Source organism: Podarcis filfolensis (genome assembly GCF_964270895.1).
Source record: "Podarcis filfolensis genome assembly, chromosome: 9".
NCBI classification, from domain to species: domain Eukaryota; kingdom Metazoa; phylum Chordata; class Lepidosauria; order Squamata; family Lacertidae; genus Podarcis; species Podarcis filfolensis.
The window spans coordinates 24889210-24911541 of record NC_139610.1 but is presented as its reverse complement, the minus strand read 5'-3'; the positions used below and the strand labels follow the sequence as shown (position 1 = coordinate 24911541).

Below are 22332 nucleotides of genomic sequence, written 5' to 3'. Positions count from 1 at the left end.
GTTAGCAGTTAATAAAATACACTTTTGTCATTCAAAGCTGTACCTCTAAACTTAGGAGTAGCCAACTAACAGCTGGGAGGTCAGAGCAGTTTTTCCTGCCTTTTATAAAATATGTTTTTGAGGTCAGTTGTGGGGGAGGGGGAAGGTTTTTCCTTGTTTTGAGTTTGCTCTACCCCAAACTCCATTCTAAGAACAGATGCCAATGGGGAACTTAATGTGTTTTGGCACAGTACCCATAGATGGGTTGTTGCTGCCTACAGGTTTGGAAGATCTGGATTCAAATTCCAGTTCAACAAGAGGTAGCGTTTGGTATGTTACTGACTTTACTTCAGTTTCTTCCCACCCCAAAAAGAGAAAATAATAATAATTCTGGGGAAAGGTGGTGATATTTGTTGTCCTGAATGAGCTACCAAATCAGTTTGCCTGTGAGCATTGCAAGCAAAATAAAACTGCAATATCCTTCTAGATCTCAGGTTATAGAAGAGCTGCAATTTAGACTTGTGCTCTGCCAACGAATCGCTAAAAGAAAATGCAATGTTGTGTTTGTTTAAAAGTGGAGCCTGTGCTTGCCTACTCAGAAGTATGCCACACAGAATTCCATGGGGTTTACTTAAAGTTAGGTGTGTGCAGCATTGCAGCTTTCGCATTTAACTATTTCCCCTGAAATCTGTTGGGAATTGTTGTTGTTTTTAACCATCAATCACTGGCTTGGCCTGCTGCTGTTTTGCTTTAAACATTGCACCAGTTCACTGTTATTAATATCAGCAGGGCTGATTAACTCTAGCTTAGGGTGGTATGAATATGCGCTGTCCCAAATGTCTATGGGTGGAGGGATTATTTTAAGAAATAAAGCACCTTCAGAAACAAAACAAAACTCAAAGGTATGAAGCTAATTGTCTAGTATCTTCCTCTCATTGCTGAATGAGAATCACAGACTTCTTGCAAGGCCGCAGATAAGGACGGATGACTCACAGAATCATATAACTATAGGGTTTGAAAAGACCCTAGTCCAACCCCCTGCAATGCGGTAATCACAGGAATCCCTGACAGATGACCCTCCCACCTCTGTTAAAAAAACCCAGTGAAGGAAAGTATGTTCTATCTGACTCCTTCTAGCTACTTTCATGTAATCAGGATGATAGAAAAACCAACAGTTTTCGGACTTTCTTCCCAGAGAATACAGCATTCAAATGTTACAATTCCATGTATGTAAGCCAGATAATTACATAGGAAACATGATGAAGAATATACAATTATAAGAAAGCTTCCGTTGTCTCCCAAGACAGATGGATGCCAACCAACCAACCAACCGCCTTGTGCACAGAGAGAGAGCCATTTCTTGCACTTTAAGCAACCCAATTTTGTGAACAAAAGGCTGCTTGAAGCATGTTAGAAGCTACCTAATTCATGATTAAGCCATTTTGAGAATGATGTGGAATGCTAACATTTTTGAAAACTGAAACCAAATTTGGAAGTGGGTAGTACTCTGAAATACAAGACACCAGTCTTATGAACACCTCCTTGTGGCATCTGGAATAAATTACAAGTGAATTTCTTCTCTGGTTCCAATTTATATTCAACTGTTTTAAACAGTGGCTCCCTTTTGGGCCTACATATATAGTTGCTGATCACGGAGCTTGAGTTTTAACAAATAGGTTAGATCGACTTCAGGACTGGAAAAAACTTTTTTTATTGGTATTCACTAATAAAGTGACTGGGAGACCAGCTCATTATCATTTTCGTTCCTATATCCTACCTTTCTTGCAATAAGCTCAGAGTATACATAGTGGTTCTCTCACTTTATCCTTAACAACCTTGTGAGTTGGGTTAGGTTGAGAGAGAGAGATATATTTACATACAAAACATTTGTGATACTTGGCAGCTTTCATAATACTTATTCCAGTAATTCTGAAAATATTTCCATTTCCTATGAAACACATCTGGCCATTATCTGGTTCTCTCTGAGTCAAATAAGACTGTGCACCCATCTCAATAACTGTGGGTGGTGAGTCAGAGTCCTGTTTCTTTTTACAACAATCAACATATTTTCTTATTAAGTCCTTATCTGAACAATACTAAATTATTATACCGTTGAATTATTGTTCAGCAAGAAATTAATTTATGAACAGATTTCCTCGGTCAAGATGGTGACCAGAATTCCTTAAAACTGCCTATCTGGTAATATGTGTGGCAAAAGTCAGCACTATTTGGTGTTATGTCTGAAATCGTATTTAGTCTTCGGGGGTGTGTGTGTGTCAAAAATCACAGTAAAAGTGACAATATCCCCAGATTTAACATTACCAGGGCATCATGGAGAGTGGGAACTGTACTACAAGGTAACTGACAACCAGGCCTAACTAAATGCAAGTGCAGAGTTGCGGTTACAGTTCACAAAGACATACTCATCTCAAAAGTGTGCTCTGAATTCCTTTAGTCTCACCTGTTTTGATCCTGCCATCTCTGCTGATGACTCCGCCTGGTTCAACACTTATAACGTAGATAGGCAAATCCCATTCCCTGTGGGAGAAGGCACCACCCGACACAGTCATCCCCAACGACTCTGCGTTGTCTTTCCGGACGACCACTACCTTTTCATGACAGGTGACCGCATGGAGGCCAGTCTGTGGGGCACAAAGGGCAAACATGAGCAGAGGACATGGACAAAGCTTTTGGATGGTATGATTGTGATCAGCTACTTCATAACATGGTTCACCATAATCTGATGGCCTTTATGATCAGGGTCAATGGTCCATCTAGTCCAGCATCGTGTTCTCAAGGTCACCAACGAGATGCCTGTGGGGAAACTCTCAGCACAACGGTACTCTCTCCTCAGTTTCCAACAACTGATATTCAGAAGCAGCGCTGCCTCCATCAGTAGAGGTATACATAAGTCGACTGATGCATTGTTTGATCCAAAGCATTTTCTTTTTTAAAAAATAAAACACTCTAACTTGCAAGGAAGTAATGGTTAAGCCATAACACTGGACATCTGACCCAGTTTTGCCTTAATGTTTGAGATTAAATTTCTCCACATGAACAAGATTGTGAGAAGAACATTCCCTGTGAATGCGCAGAGGCGCACATTCAGCGGTTGTTTACCTGACAGTATCTTTTCATACCACTATGAGATACAAAAAATGGTTGCAAATTATATTTGTATACAGCCATTCTGCAGAGTGTTTTTTTTCTATAGAAACTCTGGGAAGCACATGTCTTAAGGATGAACATGTAAAGAATGCCTGGTGGCAGGTTTCCAGGTGTGTTATTGGTTCCTCTGATCACCTGTACATGTGAGTTCCTGCATTATTGGACGGATTGGCTCCACTTGAAATTGGCAGAATAGTGAAGTTTTGGTGATTTCTGCCCATACACTGCTTTATTCCGGCTATATCCAGGAAATTCCGGATGTATACAACTCTAGAAAAGCCTCCTCCAACCTGGTGCCCTCTAGATGTTGACTACAACTCCCATGATCCTTGACCACTGGCCATGTTGGCTGGGACTGATGAGGCTTATAACACAAAATCTGGTTGGGAAAAGCTAATATATAAGATCTGTTTTTGGCAATCTAGGACCTCCTTAAATTCTGAAATGTACTCCAAGATCCTTTGCAGATTCAAGATAGCTAGGTTCCAGGAACAGTTCTAGGAGTTCCTTCAGGAACTTCACTGTGACAGTGCCAAACTCTGATGCATCTAGCAAAGCCTCTAGAATTGTCTTGTGTTCTGATGGATGCTGGTGTGTCCCCTAGATCAATCCCAGGCAGAACTGCAAAATTGCACTTTTCCTGGACTGCAATTCAGTGGCATCTCACGGCTTAAAGCGTATATGAAAATGCAAGCAGTGGGATGTGCCTCTATTTGACAAAGGAGCAGCTTACTTGTAAATGAATTTTGCATATACTGCACCTCAAAGGGCATCCAACTGGATCATATCTTGAGTACATCTCTTGTTTTAAAAATTTAAATAAAGTGTTCTGTTTTCATAAATCAGTTCATCTGAAAAGAATCTCATTTCCAGTCTTGTGATCAGAAATTCTCCTCACTGGCAAGTATTCATTTTTGAGAGGAAATACCTTTTTCATAAGTCAGGGCTGCTTCTCACTTTGTACCCAAAGTATGAAAATTACATGCTTCCTCTGACTCATACATCACTAATGTTGCAGCTATTGCAGGCTGTTTACACACTGTTCTATGAAATAAAATTATGTAAACCCTATTAAGGTTAAAGGTGATGTCCAGAATAGGAATGGGAGCTAAATTTGGTTTTGTTCACATTTTAATGGAAACCTACCTAATTCATACTTTCTGAAACAATATGTGAACCAAAACACAGCTAGCCTTCAAGATGTGCACTTCTCCAAATTTTTCAGTGCAGTTCTCCCACCAAATAATGCGCGCAAAAAAATTTCATAATTAGTGAAAATGCCATACAAGTGCGTTTAAGGGTAAATGTTTGCAAAATATGTAAATCAGGCAAAATTGTGTACAAAAATGAGTACATTAGGACTTTAAGAAAAATCACCAAATGATATGGAAACAGTGGCGTAGCGTGGGTTGTCAGCACCCGGGGCAAGGCAAGTAATTTGCGCCCCCTAACCCGTGGATTTGCGCCCCCTAACCCGTGGATTTGCGCCCCCTAACCCATGGATTTGCCCTAACCCCAGATGTTGCGCCCGGTGCGGCCCGCCCCCCCTGCACCCCCCACGCTACGCCACTGTATGGAAATGTGATAAACTGAACCTAAACCTGGAAATGTGAGAAACTCAGGGAAACTGAAATGGATAGATTTGTCTACCCCAGATCAGAAATCAAGTTGTCACCTACTACATTTTGTCGTGATGAAAATTCTGCCACAAGTTTTTCCAAAGCTTTTTTTCAACATGACTTATTGTAAACATAAAGCAACTTGTGGAGTCTCGGCTGAGGAAAAGTAGGACAGCAGGGGAGATAAGGATGAAAGGAAAGGAAAGGTTTTATTTTAGTAAACACCACACCAAACTTTGGCTTTCTTACCAATAACCAACTCAGCCAGTCGAAAGGCAATGTTTAGCAATGGCAGTGTTCAGCGTGTTCTTTCCTAAACAAGTGCTTTCTCTTCGTGATTTTGACATTACCTTGGGCGCCCCTCTGACAAGGGGAACACAACAGCTTGCCTGGTTTTTAATATTTACTGTAAGATAAATATTTACAGCAGATTATCTCTCACTCGGTGTCCTGGCAGTTGTCTCACAGGCAATGACCACAGCTGGATGTACCATTTTAATTACCTGAAGGCTGAAGCTGATCCTTCAGCTACAGGGTTTTATGTCTCTCAGTGTAAAGGGCAAAGTCTTTGAAGGCTGGAAGATAATGTATTTATAAGCAAAACACAGCCATTTCAGCCTACTAAGAATAGTAGGTGGTATTTTAAAACCTGGTTTGACTTTATGTACAAGCTCCCACTGATCTCAAAGAAAACACAGTTCAACTTGCACTTCACCAGGGATATAACTGTAGGCCAGCCTGGGGTGAGGGAGTGAGAGGGTGTTCAGGCTATTAACTGACAAATTCCAGGAGGGCCAAGCTGCCATGCATAAAGAGGCGAAGCAACCTTCCTCAACTGTATCATAAGGCAGAAACTGATAACGGAATAGTACAGAAAGACCTTTTGAACTGTTGGCAGTAGCGCAGCCAGGAGGTGGATGGGCTATCATTTGGACTCCACTTCAGGCAACAAAATTTCTTGGCCTGGAACTGAATCCAAAGCTAAGGGCTTGTCCACACTTCAGCTTCTTCAACAGGTTTTTCGTTTCCCGCTTTCCCCAGGAAAACCTGCTGTTTACAAACATCAATCTGCAGAAAACCTAATTGACATTTGTTATGAATCAGCAGTAAACAGTAGGTTTTCCCGGAGAAAGCAGAAGGGCAAACGAAAAGCCTCTCGGATCCAAATCTAGAAAACACGGGGCCTGCAGAAGTGTGGCTGAGCCCTAAACCACTCCACAATTCTTGCTGTATTGGGTTTTCTTGTGACCTTACCAAGCCCCCATACCAGATCCAATTTCGTTAAAGTAAATGTTGAGGAAGCTTTATTTTCCCATTGAGCTGTGCTACTCACTCAAATGGGATAAGGGGTTGAGGGGGAAGCACCTAACCAATTCAGACAGACTTCTCCCTCACAGCTGTGCCTGGGACCCTGGACTGCTAGAATGTCCTGAATCCTTAAGACTGGAGAATTCCAGAATTCCCAATGCAGAGAAAGCTGGTCATTGCCAAAACCCAGTAAAACCAATGTGACAAATACAGAGGCACAAATAGGGTCCCTTGTACCCTTGGCAAGGAGCTATATCAGCGCGCGCGCACACCCATCCAAAACATCACTTTACTGCAATAGCCACATTGATGTGCCCCAGGTACTCGAAGCCTTTGGAGGCAAGAAGGAAGGGTGAAAAAACTGCATGCCTTTGTGCTGTGGTGTAAGAAGGATGGGATGTTTCTCCCATGTTTGATCTCGCCTTGACAGTGGCAGTGTGTTGACACACACACACACACACAACATATACTCCATACAGTCCCCCTTTCTCCTACGTCTGTTTTTACCTTTGGAGATGTGTGCAACTTTCTTTGGATTGGGGATATAATCTTTGAGTTTTATATTTTATTTTGGGTGTACAAAAGGCGATTCCACCTTTAGAGATTAATACATGGGGAGTCAATATTTTTCTCTTCCTTTCAAATTCATTGCTTCTCTGTATCCCACCTAATTTATCTATTAAGCTCCTTGGGACTGGCCAAACACAAACAGCTATTCTGTAAAGTGCCACGTATAATGTGGCTCTGGCTGTAATATCTATCAAAAGGATTGGCAAAGGGTTAACTAGAGAAAGGTTAAAAGGCCAGTGCATATTTTTAGTCTTTGGAAAAGATTATTGGTACATGTTAACAATCTCAAAAAAGAAGAAGAAGAAAGGAAAAGAATGCCACAAAGAAAATCTGGAACAGAATAGCTTTAGATAAAAGGAGATGTGGCAATTGGTTTAAATTGCAGAAGGGAAACGTATAGCTGATATTAGGAAACAGCTTTAAGAAAACACTGATGGAATTAGTTTGGAAAGCATAAAAACATAGTGCTAGATAATTCTTAGGGTTGCTCTTCTTACTACATGAGGACAAGGAGGTATCACATCTTCTTGCCTGCTCCCCCTCCATAACATAAAAGTGTATGATCATTCTCAACAGGCAAAATACACTCCAAATTGCTGCTAATGATGTCCGATGCTTCATTTCTTAATAGTGCCTCACAACTTCCCCAAAGCTTGGTGCTGGACAACTCAGTGTTTACAATTGGCACTCGCTTCAGAGCCAGCCTATTTCCACATGGAGGCAGGCAGGATGTCATGGTTTTCTTTGCCAAAAGGGATGGCTGAGCCCTTTTATAATAACAAATGATGTTGAAGGTTGGAGTTTATTCTTGGCACTGGATATTAGAAACTTGAAAGCAATATCAACCCCACATTTACATCTGTGTCCTTGGAAATGTTGAAGCGGAGAGTCAGCTCTCGAAGAAAAAAGAAATGAGGGGGTGGGGGTGGGGGTTTTAAAATCAAATTAGCCTAGAGAGAGTAGAATGTTTTAAGTGTGTCGACAGAATATACAATAAAATCCAATTTGGAGGTGGTGAAATTTGACTGTGCAATCTCCCCCTCCCCAATCAAAATATCGAAATAAAATAACTAGACTGAAGAGTGAATGTGGTGGCATTTTGAGCTGGAAGCCTGAAGGCTCTCCAGAACTCAACAAAATCAGTTTATAATTACATTTTGGGTGAGGATGAGGATAGTTAATGTACATAGACGCTAAATTTAGCACCTCAGGCAGAAAACAACTGGCAATATAGCAACTTTAAGCTCTTTGTAAAGAAAACCACACATAGTGATTCCCTTGAGCAATTTCAGCTGTAAACAGGCTACATCAGAGGAGATCTGAATTTATTTGTTTAATTTTTTAAAACATATATTTTAAGGTTGCCTTTAAGGGCAAAGGCTTACACTTTCTTAGAGCAACAGAAAGTAAATGATGTTAAGAAGCACAGTTTAATTTATTTCAGGATCACCTAATTTGGAACTGCAGCCAATGACGAACTGGGAAGAATGTGCTACAGACATGAGACTGTCTCCCTTGCAGGTTCCAAAAGCCAGATACCATCGCCCTTATGGGCCCACTTTAGGGTAGCAGTGTTTTGGGCAGAAACACCCACAACCACATGCCCACCAAAACTTGAAAGACTGACTAGTAAAATCTAATGGCTCCCTTCTGCGATTGGATTGAAGACTTATACAACTTGCAACATATGACCACTTGCATATAAATGCAGACTTGCCATGGACAAATTCAATGATATATAGGGAATCCATTCTTACAAATACTGTAATAGGTTAAGATCTGGTGAATTACAATAACAACTTTGTAAAGTATAGAGTTTGGAGTTCCCCCCTCCTCTCCCTTTAGTTTCCCTTCTACATGAGTGCTGTTTCTCTTTTTCTCTCTCCTTTACTTACGTCTCACCATGTTTAGTGCACATATAATTATGTACTTTTAAACTTTTATGTACTTTTAAACTTTCAATAATTAAGAAAAAAGAACCGGGTCCAATATTGACACTGGACAACGTGCAGGAATGTTGGAGAATCTGAAATGAATTGTTGAAATGTATGAACCTGAAAATCATAAATAATTTCTTTTTAAAAAGAATCTGAAATGATACACTTACAAGGATCCAGGAGGCCAAATGTGGAAATGGAAGAGATCAGATATTATCTTCCAGATTCCAAGAGAAATTTAAAAAATCAATTTAATGTTGTGTTTTATATTGTTGTAGCCCAGCCTCGGAGAGGAAGGTAAACGATGGTACAACATTAAATGAATAATTCTGAAATCTCAGAAACGGTTGTTGGTTTTTTCATTTTGACAAACCTCACCCTTCTCTCACTCCCACAACATCCTTCTCTCACAACATCCTTCTCACACTGTCCATGCAGGATCTTTCCTCTTGCTGGGTCAGAACACTGGTTCATCTACTAGAGCAGAGCTTTCCAAACTTTCCATGTTGGTGACACACTTTTTAAGACGTGCATCATTTCTCCAACACAGTAATTCAATTTTACTAGCAAACTGGAGGTTGAACTGACCCAGTGATGGCCAAACTTGGCCCTCCAGCTGTTTTGGGACTACAATTCCCATCATTCCTGACCACTGGTCCTGTTAGCTAGGGATGGTGGGAGTTGTAGTCCCAAGACAGCTGGAGGGCCAAGTTTGGCCATCACTGAACTAACCCCTTTCCAACCTCAGGAGGAGCGCAGGGAGCATTCACGAGACACACCTACACACTAATGTGTTGCGACACAGAGTTTGGAAAGCTAGAGTGTTGTCCCAACAGCAGGGACGGGGAACCATTGCCTTCCAGATCTTGTGAAACAAGCTGACTCCAACATAATGTGTTCAAATAAGTTATCTTTCATGTCAGCCCACTCCTTTGCTCAAGATGCTGCTTGGCTTTGTTTTGGCTCAACTTCACCTTGGATGATATTATATATATATATACACACACACACATACATACATATACCGTATTTTTCGCTCTATAAGATGCACCAGACCACAAGATGCACCTAGTTTTTGGAGGAGGAAAACAAGAAAAAAAATATTCTGAATCTCAGAAGCCAGAACAGCAAGAGGGATCACTGTGCAGTGAAAGCAGCAATCCCTCTTGCTGTTCTGGCTTCTGGGATAGCTTTGCAGCCTGCATTCACTCCATAAGACACACAGACATTTCCCCTTACTTTTTAGGAGGGAAAAAGTAAGACTTATAGAACAAAAAATACGGTGTGTGTGTATATATATATATATATATATATATATATATATATAGGCTGTTTTAGACCAATAAGAACGTCAGCTTCCTTTTGCTACAGAAAGGTGAAAAACCAAGGAAGTCACAGGGTAATAGCACAAAAGAGCTGACGCACAGAGGACAAGGGGTGTTCTCACGAATTACAGTAGTACCTTGGGTTACATACGTTTCAGGTTACAGACTCCGCTAACCCAGAAATAGAACCTCGGATTAAGAGCTTTGCTTCAGGATGAGAACAGAAATCATGCGGTGGCAGTGGGAGGTCCCATTAGCTAAAGTGGTACCTCAGGTTAAGAAGTTTCGGGTTAAGAACGGACCTCCGGAACAAATTAAGTTCTTAACCCGAGGTACCACTGTATAGGGAAAGGGAGCAGGAATGACATGCACAGCATGTGGCTTTCCTTTCTAGCCAACTCAAAAACAAGGCAAACAAGAGAGATTAAGTAACGTTCCTCAAAGCAGCCTTCTGAAATGGTGACCTCTATTGAAGAGGTCAAAAAGGAGGCAAGCACAGCCTATCAGCTTGTCATTGTGTGGTCACTAAGTTGACATTGCTGACACATGGAGCAAAGAGAGCAATGAAACTTGCTGAAAGGGTATTTTATTTGAATAATCTTAGTCATCTCCTGGTTCCTAGGGTCCAAAGAACACTGTCTTCACCTGAAGAGGCAGTGTGCAATGACAAATGCGACAGAGCTGGTATTCTACTTAATTAGAAAACTTCTCCCTCTGCTCTTTTACCAGTGAGGCTCTCAGAGCAGCTTACAGGAGATTATAATCGAATAAAACAAAGAAGCAGCAAAGCAGATGAAATTCCAGCAGAAAGCTGCCTTAAAACAGATGCCTAAAAGGTGTAGGGAAATAAAAAGGTCCTCACTTTGGAGGAAGAGAAAAGGAAAACAATGGGGACGAGGAAGTCTACAGATGGCATGCCACAACTGAGAAGCCCCTTTCTCAAATAGTCACTGGTGGCAGAAGGACCAAACTTGGCCTCCTCCAACAGAGGAGCGGCAGCTGCAGGGGGCTTTCCTCCCCAGACAGAAAACAACAACACTCGGCTCAATACTCCAGTTACTCTGGAACTGCAGAAGCAAGGGAAAAGGCCACACTTGCCTCATAGCTCTGCCAGTCTGCTAACACCAGGAACAGAAGATCAGCCTGGCTCAAGCTACATATAAATGCTCTTAGTTCATGTCATGACTTGAAGAACCAACAACTCTCTTTCCCTGCACCTCCTTTGTGTGTCTTAAGTTTGTACGTGTGATACCAGGCTTCTATATCATCACCATCATCATCATCTCCGATAACTGCCTGAAAAGTAGGACTAAAATATAGCAAAGAAATACCTTCCTATGTGTACAAGTTCGCAATCTTATGGTATCTGGGTATCAAGCAGTTTAGACCTTTAAACTTTAGAGCAACCTCTTTGAATTGTGCTCAGAAATGGACTGGGAGCCAGTGGATTTGTTTCATGTTTTCACATGAAACTGCCCAGCTACTAATATCTTCCTCTGATGTCTTTCTTCCAGTTTCCCTGCTTTCATTGGTGAGCAGCGGTGGCTGACATCCAATGGAGCTTGTAGGGTGGAAGGCAGGGAGCCCAGCAGTAGGTGGCGCCATAGCCGAAGACAGGCAGAGGCAACTAATTCTAGTTTTGTCCCCATCCGCCTCTCTGCTGAGTTCTGCAAGGGCAGCACTGAGGCTGAGGAAGAGGAGACCGATAGGTTATGCTGCCCCCAAAATTGGTTGTAAGTAAGAAGGTGGAGGTTGGCAAAGGGCAGACTGGGATTGGTGGGGCAGGGCCCCATTTGCTCTAATGGAGCCACCTCCACTGGAGGTGAGGCAGGCAGCAACACTTCCTTGGTCCTCTGGTGCCCTGAGTTTGAAACCTGCTCCATAATGAGGGTCGGCCGACAATATCTGATGTCATTTCAGTGCCAGGTTATGACATTTCATTTGCCCAAGCCTTTCGTGTGCTGAATTTTTAAGGTGACATTTTAATCTGGCCTTTTTTCCAGCTTCAGTTTCTGTGGTATTTTATGTAGTTGTTGTAAGTTTTATACTTTTACTATTAGCTGTTCTGGCAGATTTTTAAAAAGATATTAAAAAAAAAGAAAGAGAGGCTGGGCTATTTAAATCCTAAGTGTAATATTCACAACTTTCTTACCTGCCCTTAACCGTAAGGTACCAGGAAGGGTTATAACAATAAACAAATACACAATTCCACCAGTATGCCAGTTCCACCCCTTGCTTGTGTCACTGTGGCAGCAGCTTGAATAAAGGAAGATATAGTATAAAAGGACTCGTAGGACTTCAGTGAAACTGCTGGCGTTCACGGACAGAAAACGAGAAAGAGAGGAAACCAAACAACTCTCCCTCAGGATGCTAAGTATCCTTACCTCTGTTTGTCAAACCTGAGGTATGAGTAATGGGAGTCCTGCTCCCTTATGAGGACTGACTTTATTGTCCTGCATCCAAAGTCATAAGTTACACACTGAAAAAAGGAGTTTGTTTTGCTTTCTATTTTAGTATTTAGTAAATCACAGCAGTGGCCTCCTATGGATGCTGTGAGGCAGGCAAGAAACTGGCAGCATGTTGAAACTCCACCCTCACATCCCTCTCTTGATAGCAGTTAACCCCAAAATTGACTGACAGGATGACAGTCCTCCTATTAATCTTTTACCAGATGGTAGGAATCTCTGAAGCAACGGCTTTGGCCTTCATGCTCTCCTCCAGATGGAGAAAGTGGAGATAAGCTTCTCTTTGTTGTTGTTTATTAACGTACATTATGTTTTTGCTGGAAAGCACAGTTGCAAATAGAATACGCAAGGGACACATGCATATAAAACTTTTTGTGCCCTAGTTTTCTTTCAACTTCCTCCTTCTCACCCCCTGCACTCTCTCTGCCATCCATTCACAAGACAGCAGCACTTCCCAGGGTATAAACAAAGAGGATCAAGGTTTCTGTGTTTACACAGCAAAGCTAAAATGTGCTCATTTCAGTGATACTGTCCAGAGAGGATACTTAGAGACATTAACACATTAGTCAGGGTTCCAGACACCCTCTTTTCCCCGCCCCCTGCACAGAAGAAACCACAATGTGGGGAATGAGTACTAGGCCTCACCTTGTTAGGATTGTTCCTCAGAGAGGGGAAGAGCTGGTGGCTACCATTGTAATCCCATCCAGCCTCCTGCAAGATATCAGGAGTCTGTTGCCTGGTTTGCCGAGACACAGTGAAGTGAACTCGCTTCTGACTAGCCTGTGTACGGATAGAAGAGAAACAAATCCAGCTTGTTAATCAGTTGCAAAAGCAAATCTTTCAGGACTGGGAGAATGCAAATGTCTTTAAATGATTTTATGAATATGACTCCTTATAGTCCATCATACCACTTCTATGTATTTCTCACTGTAGACAGATCTATCAAACAATTCATAATATCAAGTAATCAGTGGCCTATTTAATTATTTAAAGTCTTTTTTGCATTGTGGTTGTTGTTTTTTTACTAATTGGACAGAGGATGGTTTTTATTTTATTTTTGATTCCCTCCCCCTCTTTCTTTTTCCTTTCTCCTCCTGTGATGAGGCTGCATTTTAATGTTTTAATGTTGTATTTTAATCTTGTTTTTAAGTTGTATTCATTCAACTTGTTTTTATTATTGCTTGTTAGCTGCCCTGAGCCCAGCCTTGGCTGGGGACGGCGGGGTATAAATAAAATTTATTATTATTATTATTATTATTATTATTATTATTATTATTAACTTACATCTCCTTTTTTTGCCAGACTTTTGCTGCCAAAAACGGTGGGACAAGCAAGCAAAAATAAAAATTAAGGGGGGGGTGAAGAAGAAGAAAAGACTGGTGCTCCCCTGTTGGAAATATGGAAAAGCAAAATGCAACTCCTGGTCAATACAGCACAAAAGGCAGTAGTTAAATGTAACATTCTGCCCCGCATTTGGATCTAGCTATCTGCATCCATTCATTTGTATTATTAATACAAACCCACCCACAATTCTATCCTGGGCTTTTATGGCATGCCATCATACAGGAATATCGGCATCTGAACTTTAAATCCACATAGTCACAGTATTGTCTTGTAACTAAAAACAGATGTCTGAAAAAGATTTAGATTAAAGCCATAGGCATGATATGAAACTAAACCAGCTGGTGGTGTAATAACTAATTAATACACAGATCTATTCTATATGAAATAATATGAAATGCATTATAAAGTCAGATGGAGATAAATCTATGGTTTACCTCATGAACTGCTTATTTACAAGTAGTTGCAAATGTGATGAACTGCTTGTGCGTGGTGGTCGAAGTGCGGTTGGAGTGACAGAAGTTCAAATAAAGCATTTCTCTGAAATCTCATGGTTCTTTCTATATCATGGGTCTGAGTGAGAATTATTGGGGCTGAACTTGAAAAACTGAGAGGTGACATGATAGCTCTTCATATGATTTGAAGATGGCTATCACATGGATGATGGAGCAAGCTTGTTTTTTGCTATTCCAGAGGGTGGGACCCAAACCGATGGATTCAAATTACAGGAAAGGCGATTCTGATAAATATTAGGAAGAACTTTCTGACAATAAGATCTGTTCAACAGTGGAATGGACTACCTCAGAAGGGGAGGTAGGGGGCTATTATGCCCCCTTTGCAGATAAAGATAATGGCCCAAATCAAGAGGAAGTTAGTCATGTGTAAGCCTCATTGAAATTGGATGGCCACTAATTTATGTCCCGTTAATTTCAATCAGTGGTGGAATCACTAACAGCCTTAGGATTTGAATCAATGCTGTGACTAAGTCAACTCCCAGTCTTGCTCAAGATGACCATAACTAAATCTCTTTGAAACCAACAGAGCAAGTTAATCATGATTAACTCAAGTCCCATTGCTTTCATTAGAATTAGGCTGAATCTGTCAGTTTTGGTCTCTCATTCGTCCAATATTAAGTAAAGTTTTTCCGCATTTCTCCATCAGTTTGTTTCTTTCCCCCCCTTTAAGTAAGAAAATGTAAGGGCTTCAACTGCATTATTAAACATTTCTGTGGATTCTTTCAAGTTCAGTGGGTGCACATGCACACACATGGGCTCTTTCTGCTTACAAAGCACTCTTGATCTTTTCATAAATCTAAGGATAATTTGAAATACTAGCCTCTAGTAGGGTATTCCCTTTGATGCACATGCACACGCACATCAACACATGCACACACACACACTGGTATCTTGGTTCTCGAACTCAATCCATTCTGGAAGTCCGTTCAGCTTCCCAAAGGTTCAAAAACCAAGGCGCGGCTTCTGATTGGATGATTGGCCCCGGAAACAATGCCGACAGCCGAAACGGATGTTTGGCTTCCGAAAAACGTTCACAAACCAGAACACTTACTTCTGGGTTTGTGGCATTCGGGAGCCGATTTGTTCATCATTAAGCCGTTCGGGAACCAAGGTACCATGGAGACTGGGTCATTTTTACCACCATAAAGCCAAACTGCTATGTTTGGCTTCAGAACATAACAAGAGTATCCTGATTCTAACAGTGGCTAACTAAATGCCCATGAGAAGCCCTTAGGACATGAGGGCAACTGCCCTCTCCCCCACTATAATTTCCCAGCAACTGGCAATCAAAGACATACTGGCTCAGTTCTTGGAGGAGACTACACAGCCCTTATGATTAGTAGCTACTGATAGCCATGTCTCCCATGACTTTCTTTAGCCCTTTTTAAAAGCCATCTAAGCTGGTGGTCCATCTCCACATTTTGCGACTTGCTTCCACGAACGGGTGGACCTAGCTAAAACTTCAAACCTGCTATCATCATACATCTATGTACTTCAGTATGGGAAACAGGCTCAGATGACGTCACCCACCTACACAATAAAGAGCAGGCTGGAAGCACTTTTGTAAAAATAAAATTCCACATTGCTAATTCAGGAATGATTTGTAAAGCTCTAGGAATACGTCTCACTGAATGAGATTAGTAATGTATTCGTTCTAATGAAATATTGTCACAATACTCCGCAGGAATTAGAGGTCCCTTTGATGACATTTAGTAAATCATCTCCACTTTCCCACCAATATTAGCAAATGGATTGCACTTAGGGAGCATAGTTAACTTGGCAAGAGTGGAAGTGGAACAGCTTTCTCTTGCTAAGTGTACAGTTCATGTCTTGAAGTATCACCGCTTATCAGATATGCTCAGAAATGGCGAGGAAGTTGTTGAGTCAAACCTGTATCAGCTGGGCTGCACTTTCTGGACTTCCGTATCGAAGATCGTGCCCGTTAATTGCCAAAACCCTGTCATTCTCCTGAAGCTGCCCGTCGCGGGCGGCAACGCCTCCTTCCAGCAAGTTGAAAACAAACACCCCAGTTTCATCAGCCTTGCGGACCAGCTTGATGCCCAGCTGCTCATCCGGGCTGCTTTTGTTCAGAACCACATGAAAACTGTCGTCCCTGTTGCAGGGAATGTCCAGAGAAAGTCCACTGTTTCGGCATCGGTACCTCTGCTCTCTGAGTACGGTGAGCCGGAGGACTTGGCAAGGTTGCCTCAGGACCGACAAGGCGTAGCTGTGCGGCACGTTTCTGATGTCTATGCCATTTACCTGGAAGACAGAACCACAAACCAGTAAGGTTAAAAAAAAAAGGCCATCTAATTGGAACTGGCACTGCCAGACAGAAAGACCTACTTGTACAGATGTCTTCCTGTTATAGCGACATGTGGCATTTGCCTCCCTCAAAAGAAGCCAAGTTTTCATTATATAATATCCTTTCCCCACAAGGACAGCACACACTGTACTGTTTTCTTCCTCTCCTGCTGATTATCTCCAGACATAATGGCTATTTTTCAATTTTATTACTGCTCCTCCTCAGGCTCCAATATCCTCTCGCCTATCTCAATTTTGAATCCAGCAGCTTCTCCTTTTCCAGTGCTGCCATTCCCCACTAACCCTGCCTTCTCTCCCATTCTGGTATTTATCTGTTGCCTCAATGATACGTGGACTATAATTGAAACACGCCGCCCTCGATTTCTGAATGATAAAAGAATATGGATACTGATCACGGTCCACATCTTCACTAAACAGTATAAATAGTGGGACTGAAGGAGGACGCAGGCAGAAAACCCAAGTTTTAAATACTTAGGAAATTGCATATGTTTGAAATGGCTTTCAGCCATTTTATACCAACGTTTCATTGGGGTTCTCATTGTTTGTTTTCACAGGAGATTTAATCCTATCTCTGCTAATACTTCTAGCACTTAAATTTGCTATAAGGGAAATAAATCAAGCAACGGTTTAGAGATGCAGTTTTATGCAGTTGACCCGCTGACTCGAGTCCCTGTGGAAAATACATTCTTTCTCCAGCAACTTGACTTAGCCTTCTCTCAGAGAATGAGAACTGAGTAAGGAACAGCAAATTTCTGCTATAAAGTCGGAAGTAGGGCTGGATGCATCCTTCGGCAAAATAAGCCACAGAGAAGGGAACCTACCAAATTGGGAGCTTTCTCCATGGTGAAAAGCGCTGCTATTTAAATCTTCTATTTAGCTCAGTACACTGTGAGGGCTCCTAAGAGTAGTTAAGCATTGCGACATCTGGAGAAAAAGTATTTGCAGCAGCACCAGGGAGTTGTTTCCTCAGCACTGCTTCAGTTAAGGTGACCACATGTAAAGGGGGGTGGCGTTTCTGTTAATACAGTGGTGGTCAGCCATTTTGGCAAGCATACCACAAGTCAAGTCTGAAATACGAGAGACTGATGAAGAGCTGGATTTAGGTCTACTGAGTCCACAACGATCCAACACAAAGCATACTAAAAACAAATAACTTTGCATTAACTAGGTGAAGGATTGCTGTTGAAACTCATTGGTTTGACTTCAAAATGAATCCACACCAGTAAACAGAAAGATGCTGCTCTTACTTATGTCTTCTTCCTGTCACCCCTTCCTCTTCTGTGCAGGCAAGGAATGTTGTTTGCCATGTCCTCAAGCTGAATTAGGAACCTTTACACATAGCTGTCAACTTACAGATTTGAAAATAAGGGACCAGCAGCCTCGGAAATAAGGGATCGGCAGCCAAAATAAGGGATTTTCCGGGCACAGGTATGTTCAACTTCTGAGCCCCTCTAAGCCAAAGGCAGAAAGCCCAGCCAGCGGCCAAATGAAGCCTCATCAATAAGGGACAGCAGCGGGACATGGCGCTGCGATAAGGGACTGTCCCGCCAAATAAGGGACACTTGACAGCTATGCTTTACATAAAAGCAGTGTCTCTACGTACGCTATTAAAAGTCTCCTCACATTAGCATCCACCTCCATTAAGAGTGTACCTTTAGTATCATGTCCCCTGGCAGCAACCTTCCATCCCTGGCAATGATTCCATCTCGGTAGATGTGCTGTATGATGATGTGAACCAATGGCGTTTCGCTGCCTCCCACAATCCTAATGGCAAGGCTTTCGTTGGGATCACTGCGGCTGATCTTAATGCAGGTAATTTCACCATCTGGGATGAGGTGGTATAGCCTTGGGAAGACTGAAAACACACAGAGAAAAGGCCTTTATTCAGAATACAGATCTCTGGTTTTTGCTTTTTTTTTTTAAAGAAATCTAGCCATAGAACATGGAGCTTTGCACAGTTGACCCAACCAGGCATTAACAGATCTGCTGTATGTTAAAAGGGGTAAGAGATTACATCCATTCGGTTCATGGTGCAAGAAGGATTTTTTCCCCCTAAGCCAAAATAATGCATGCTAATCTTCATCTTTTTAAAATCAGTTGTTGTCTCAGACATCTCTCCTTACATAAAGCAACTTCCTCTGTCAGCCTAATGATTCCATAGTATACAGCACAACGATGCTATGCAGGGGACACAAATATACAAAAATACTTCAGCAGTATGCTTTAGAGAACCCAGTTCTGTGATCACATTCTGGTAAAAGCTCTTCTCTGGCTGCGTGCATACAATACCCTTAAAGCACATTCAAAGCACATTCTCTGTCTCTCAAGAAATTATGGGCACTGTTACTTTACCCTTCACAGAGCAAAAAATTTCCAGCAATCCTTAACACACTGAGGCACAGCTAATGAGAACAGGTAGAGAGTACAAGGAATACTGAAAGTTAGGAGAAACAGCTAGACAACAGATATATATGAGTCTGAAGTATTAGCAGGACCAGTTCGAGGGGTTTTTTGCCACTCTAGGAAAAGCATCCCTCATGCAAGCTGCCTATATCCCCTGAGATACTGCAGTGAATACTGAGGTGCATTCTGAGTATTTGTGGAAACTAGTCACATCACAGGAAGTGCAATATCTCAGACTTGCAAACTACATCTAGTATGGTGGGGCACTTCTTGAATTGGGTCATCCCAGGTGCTTCAGGTCTTGCTGTATGATAAAACTGGCCTGGTGCATCTATCTGAAGCCAGTTCAAAGAAAATATCTCACTTTTAATGTTGCCATATTAAATCCTTTATTGTTCCAAGGCTAGAGAAGGCCTCAATGACAGAATCCAGTACTACCACCAAAATGCAATATAAAACCTTGAATTTCACAGAAAACTGTCTAGCAGCTAGCTCAAACAAAATCACTTACTGACGATTCACCCTCACCCAATCCTTTCCCCTATCAAAGTGCTGAAAATCAGGCGACGGTTCTTACACAGTCAGAATTCTACCCAAGTTTCAATTGCAAAATTCAGTGACAAAACCTAGATCTTTAAAGCACATTTGATCCTCATTTTCCCTCTGAAAGAATTCTGGTCTTTGTAGTTTATGCCTCCGGGATTTATGATTTCCAACAATCCTTCACAAACTAGAATGCCCAGAATTCTTTGAGGGAAAGAATGCACTTCAAATGTATAGGTTGTTTCACATTGCCAACAGCAGTGTCATGTGTATTAACAAGGGCAAGGACAGCTCCAGCTATTATTATGTCATAATAAACACTCAGATTTCGTATTTCCCTTATCTGCCACTGCTAGGTGTTTCATCTGGGGTTTTCCAGAGTGGACGCTCAACAGAGAGTCGCATGCAATCCCAGCTTCCCAGTGTTGGTGCTGACCTCTAAAGCCCTAAATGGTCTTAGTCCTCTATACCTGAAGGAGCGTCTCCACCCCCATCATTCAGCCCAGACGCTGAGGTCCAGCTCCAGGGGCCTTCTGGCAGTTCCCTCACTGCGAGTTGAGGTTACAGGGAACCAGACCTTCTCGGTAATGGCGCCTGCCCTGTGGAACGCTCTCCCATCAGATGTCAAAGAAATAAACAACTATCCTACTTTTAAAAGACATCTGAAGGCAGCCCTGTTTAGGGAAGTTTTTAATATTTAATGCTGTATTGTGTTTTTAATATTTGATTGGGAGCCGCCTAGAGTGGCTGGGGAAACCCAGCCAGATGGGCCGGGTATAAATAAATTATCATTATTATTATTCCCAATGAGTGTACCTCTACTGTACATATTTATCAACACAAGTCTGTCACACTCACACCTTAACTTCGTAAGTATTGTCATGTATGGGAGCCTGGTTCTAAGTTTGAGGTAGCTTGAGGAGATGCGGTCCCTCGTATGTCAGCAAAGCCTGCCCATGGCCTTATTTGGCAGTCAGAAGCAGCTCTCCAATCAGCACTGGGTGTCAAGCCGGTATTTTAATTTCCCAAAGTGCCCTGAAGCACTACTACACTGGGGAAATTAAAATGGAGGGAAATTAACACAGTGTTTCACCCCACCCACTGCTGATCAGAGGTCTCAGGGAAGGCATTGGCAATGGGCCCTGCTGGAACACAGAGGCCTGGTAGTTGCCCAAGGATACCACCACATTCTGATGACCTACAAGCGCAAATCAGCTCTAACATTCAAAGGAAGGCATTTCCATAACCAGTTAAACTCAAAACTACCAGCAGTAATTAACTCCAGTATAGTAATAGTGGCATTTGGGTGCAAGCATATGCTGATATTGCCAACTAGATCAAGTGCCTCCATTTCTTACCTACTGACAGAAATGGGCTTCATTCTAAATGCCATTCCCAAGAGCCTTGCTTTCCTGTCTCTGGTGTTCTAATTCTTCTTGTTAGCTACTTTTCATCCCGCTTTGAAAAGCCTTCCAGTTAAAGGAAAATCCTAACCATCGCATACCTTGCTTTGTCCCCTCAAACTTCCATCTCTTACATAGCGATGAACTGCCAAACCTAGAGAGAAGTATACTTTCTGTCTTGCTTTTGCCGATTCTGCTTCGTGATTTTGCTGCGTGCGTTTGTGGGGCGGGGTGCACTGGATCTGTCAATAATAATAAAACATCATCTCCATGCAGAAATATCTGGTGTACTGCTTTCCTGAAGAATAAGATGTCAAGTCCTTACTTCGGGGAACACCTCCACAGAAAGAAAACTTATGGGCTGCAATTAATTTCTTGTTTAAAAGCATGGCTAAGACACCCTTCTTGGTTTCTGTTAACTATATTCCAAATTCAGGAGATTGTGAAACAGCAGGCAGGAAGGAATGGAACTAGCAACCCGAAAGCCAGGTCTAAAAGTTATATCTAAAGTGGAACCTGCATTGACATAATTGTTACTGACACATTTGTCTCAACAAGATGTATTGATGTTGTATTTCCTACAATTTATTTTACGGAGGCAGCGAAAACACTTTGCACATATTCTTTACTGAAGTGGATTCTTTGAACAATTTTGCCTTTTTAATATCTACTACTTAAAAAACAATTACTGGTCACATGATACATATATCTTTTCAAAAATAGTTTGAGTAGAATTACTTAGATGTGATTGCTTCCAAGTTAAAAATACCTCCTTGAATTTAAGATCCTACTTAGTCGGATAACTAATCACATTTCCCTTTTCTCTGCTCCTCTTTCTGCTTTGTACAGGCAAGCTAAATCAATGACTTATCTTAAACAGTCGAAATCCCACCAGATTTCTTCTGTTATCTAGCTATTTATGCTCTGCTTATCACCAAGTCATCTGTCAGCTCCACTGAGATTGCTAACTAACAGGGTTTTGCCATATTTGGGTTGCAAACTCTATCCCAGGATCAAAGCTCCATCCACAAGCCTGTCTGGTCCAGATTTTGACCAGTCTCCAGCATAAACTATCTGGTCTGTTACAGTTTTCTGTTCTCATGTCTCATATGCCTTCTTCTGTTTGTATCAGTCATCTCCATATATCCTATACACATGGACCTGAATTTCCAGGCAAATAGTTGTTTGTTTTTAGAAGTTATCTTTGTGATGAAATATATGTGGTGTGTATGCTCTCTGAATTCAGTGAAGATTGTTAGGCTATGTGCTCATTGTCTTCTGGAACAAATTTCAAGCCAGTCCTTTGCAAATAAATGTTCAGAATTAATGTTGCTCAGTCGGTACAAACGGAAATTTCGTTTTTGTCCAGACTGATGTTCTTCCTATTATAGAGCTAAAGAGCAGGTTTTCCCTGTGAAAGGAGTGGAGCAG

General features: G+C 41.7%; 1 protein-coding gene across 9 annotated transcripts in view; it reads right to left on the bottom strand.

Annotated features, from left to right (window-relative positions):
- Positions 1-22332, bottom strand: part of LNX1 (ligand of numb-protein X 1) — a 120342-nt gene that overhangs the window by 10962 nt on the left and 87048 nt on the right. For 6 of the 9 annotated variants that reach the window (XM_083630318.1, XM_083630319.1, XM_083630320.1 and 3 more), the window contains 5 exons: positions 21003-21143; positions 18205-18407; positions 16118-16489; positions 13017-13151; positions 2441-2621 (listed from right to left, as the gene is read on the bottom strand). In XM_083630318.1, coding sequence (XP_083486444.1) covers positions 2441-2621; positions 13017-13151; positions 16118-16489; positions 18205-18407; positions 21003-21143 — 1032 coding nt within the window. The remainder of the gene's footprint in view (positions 1-2440; positions 2622-13016; positions 13152-16117; positions 16490-18204; positions 18408-21002; positions 21144-22332) is intronic. The other 3 variants (XM_083630323.1, XM_083630322.1, XM_083630325.1) reach the window with 1 other exon arrangement.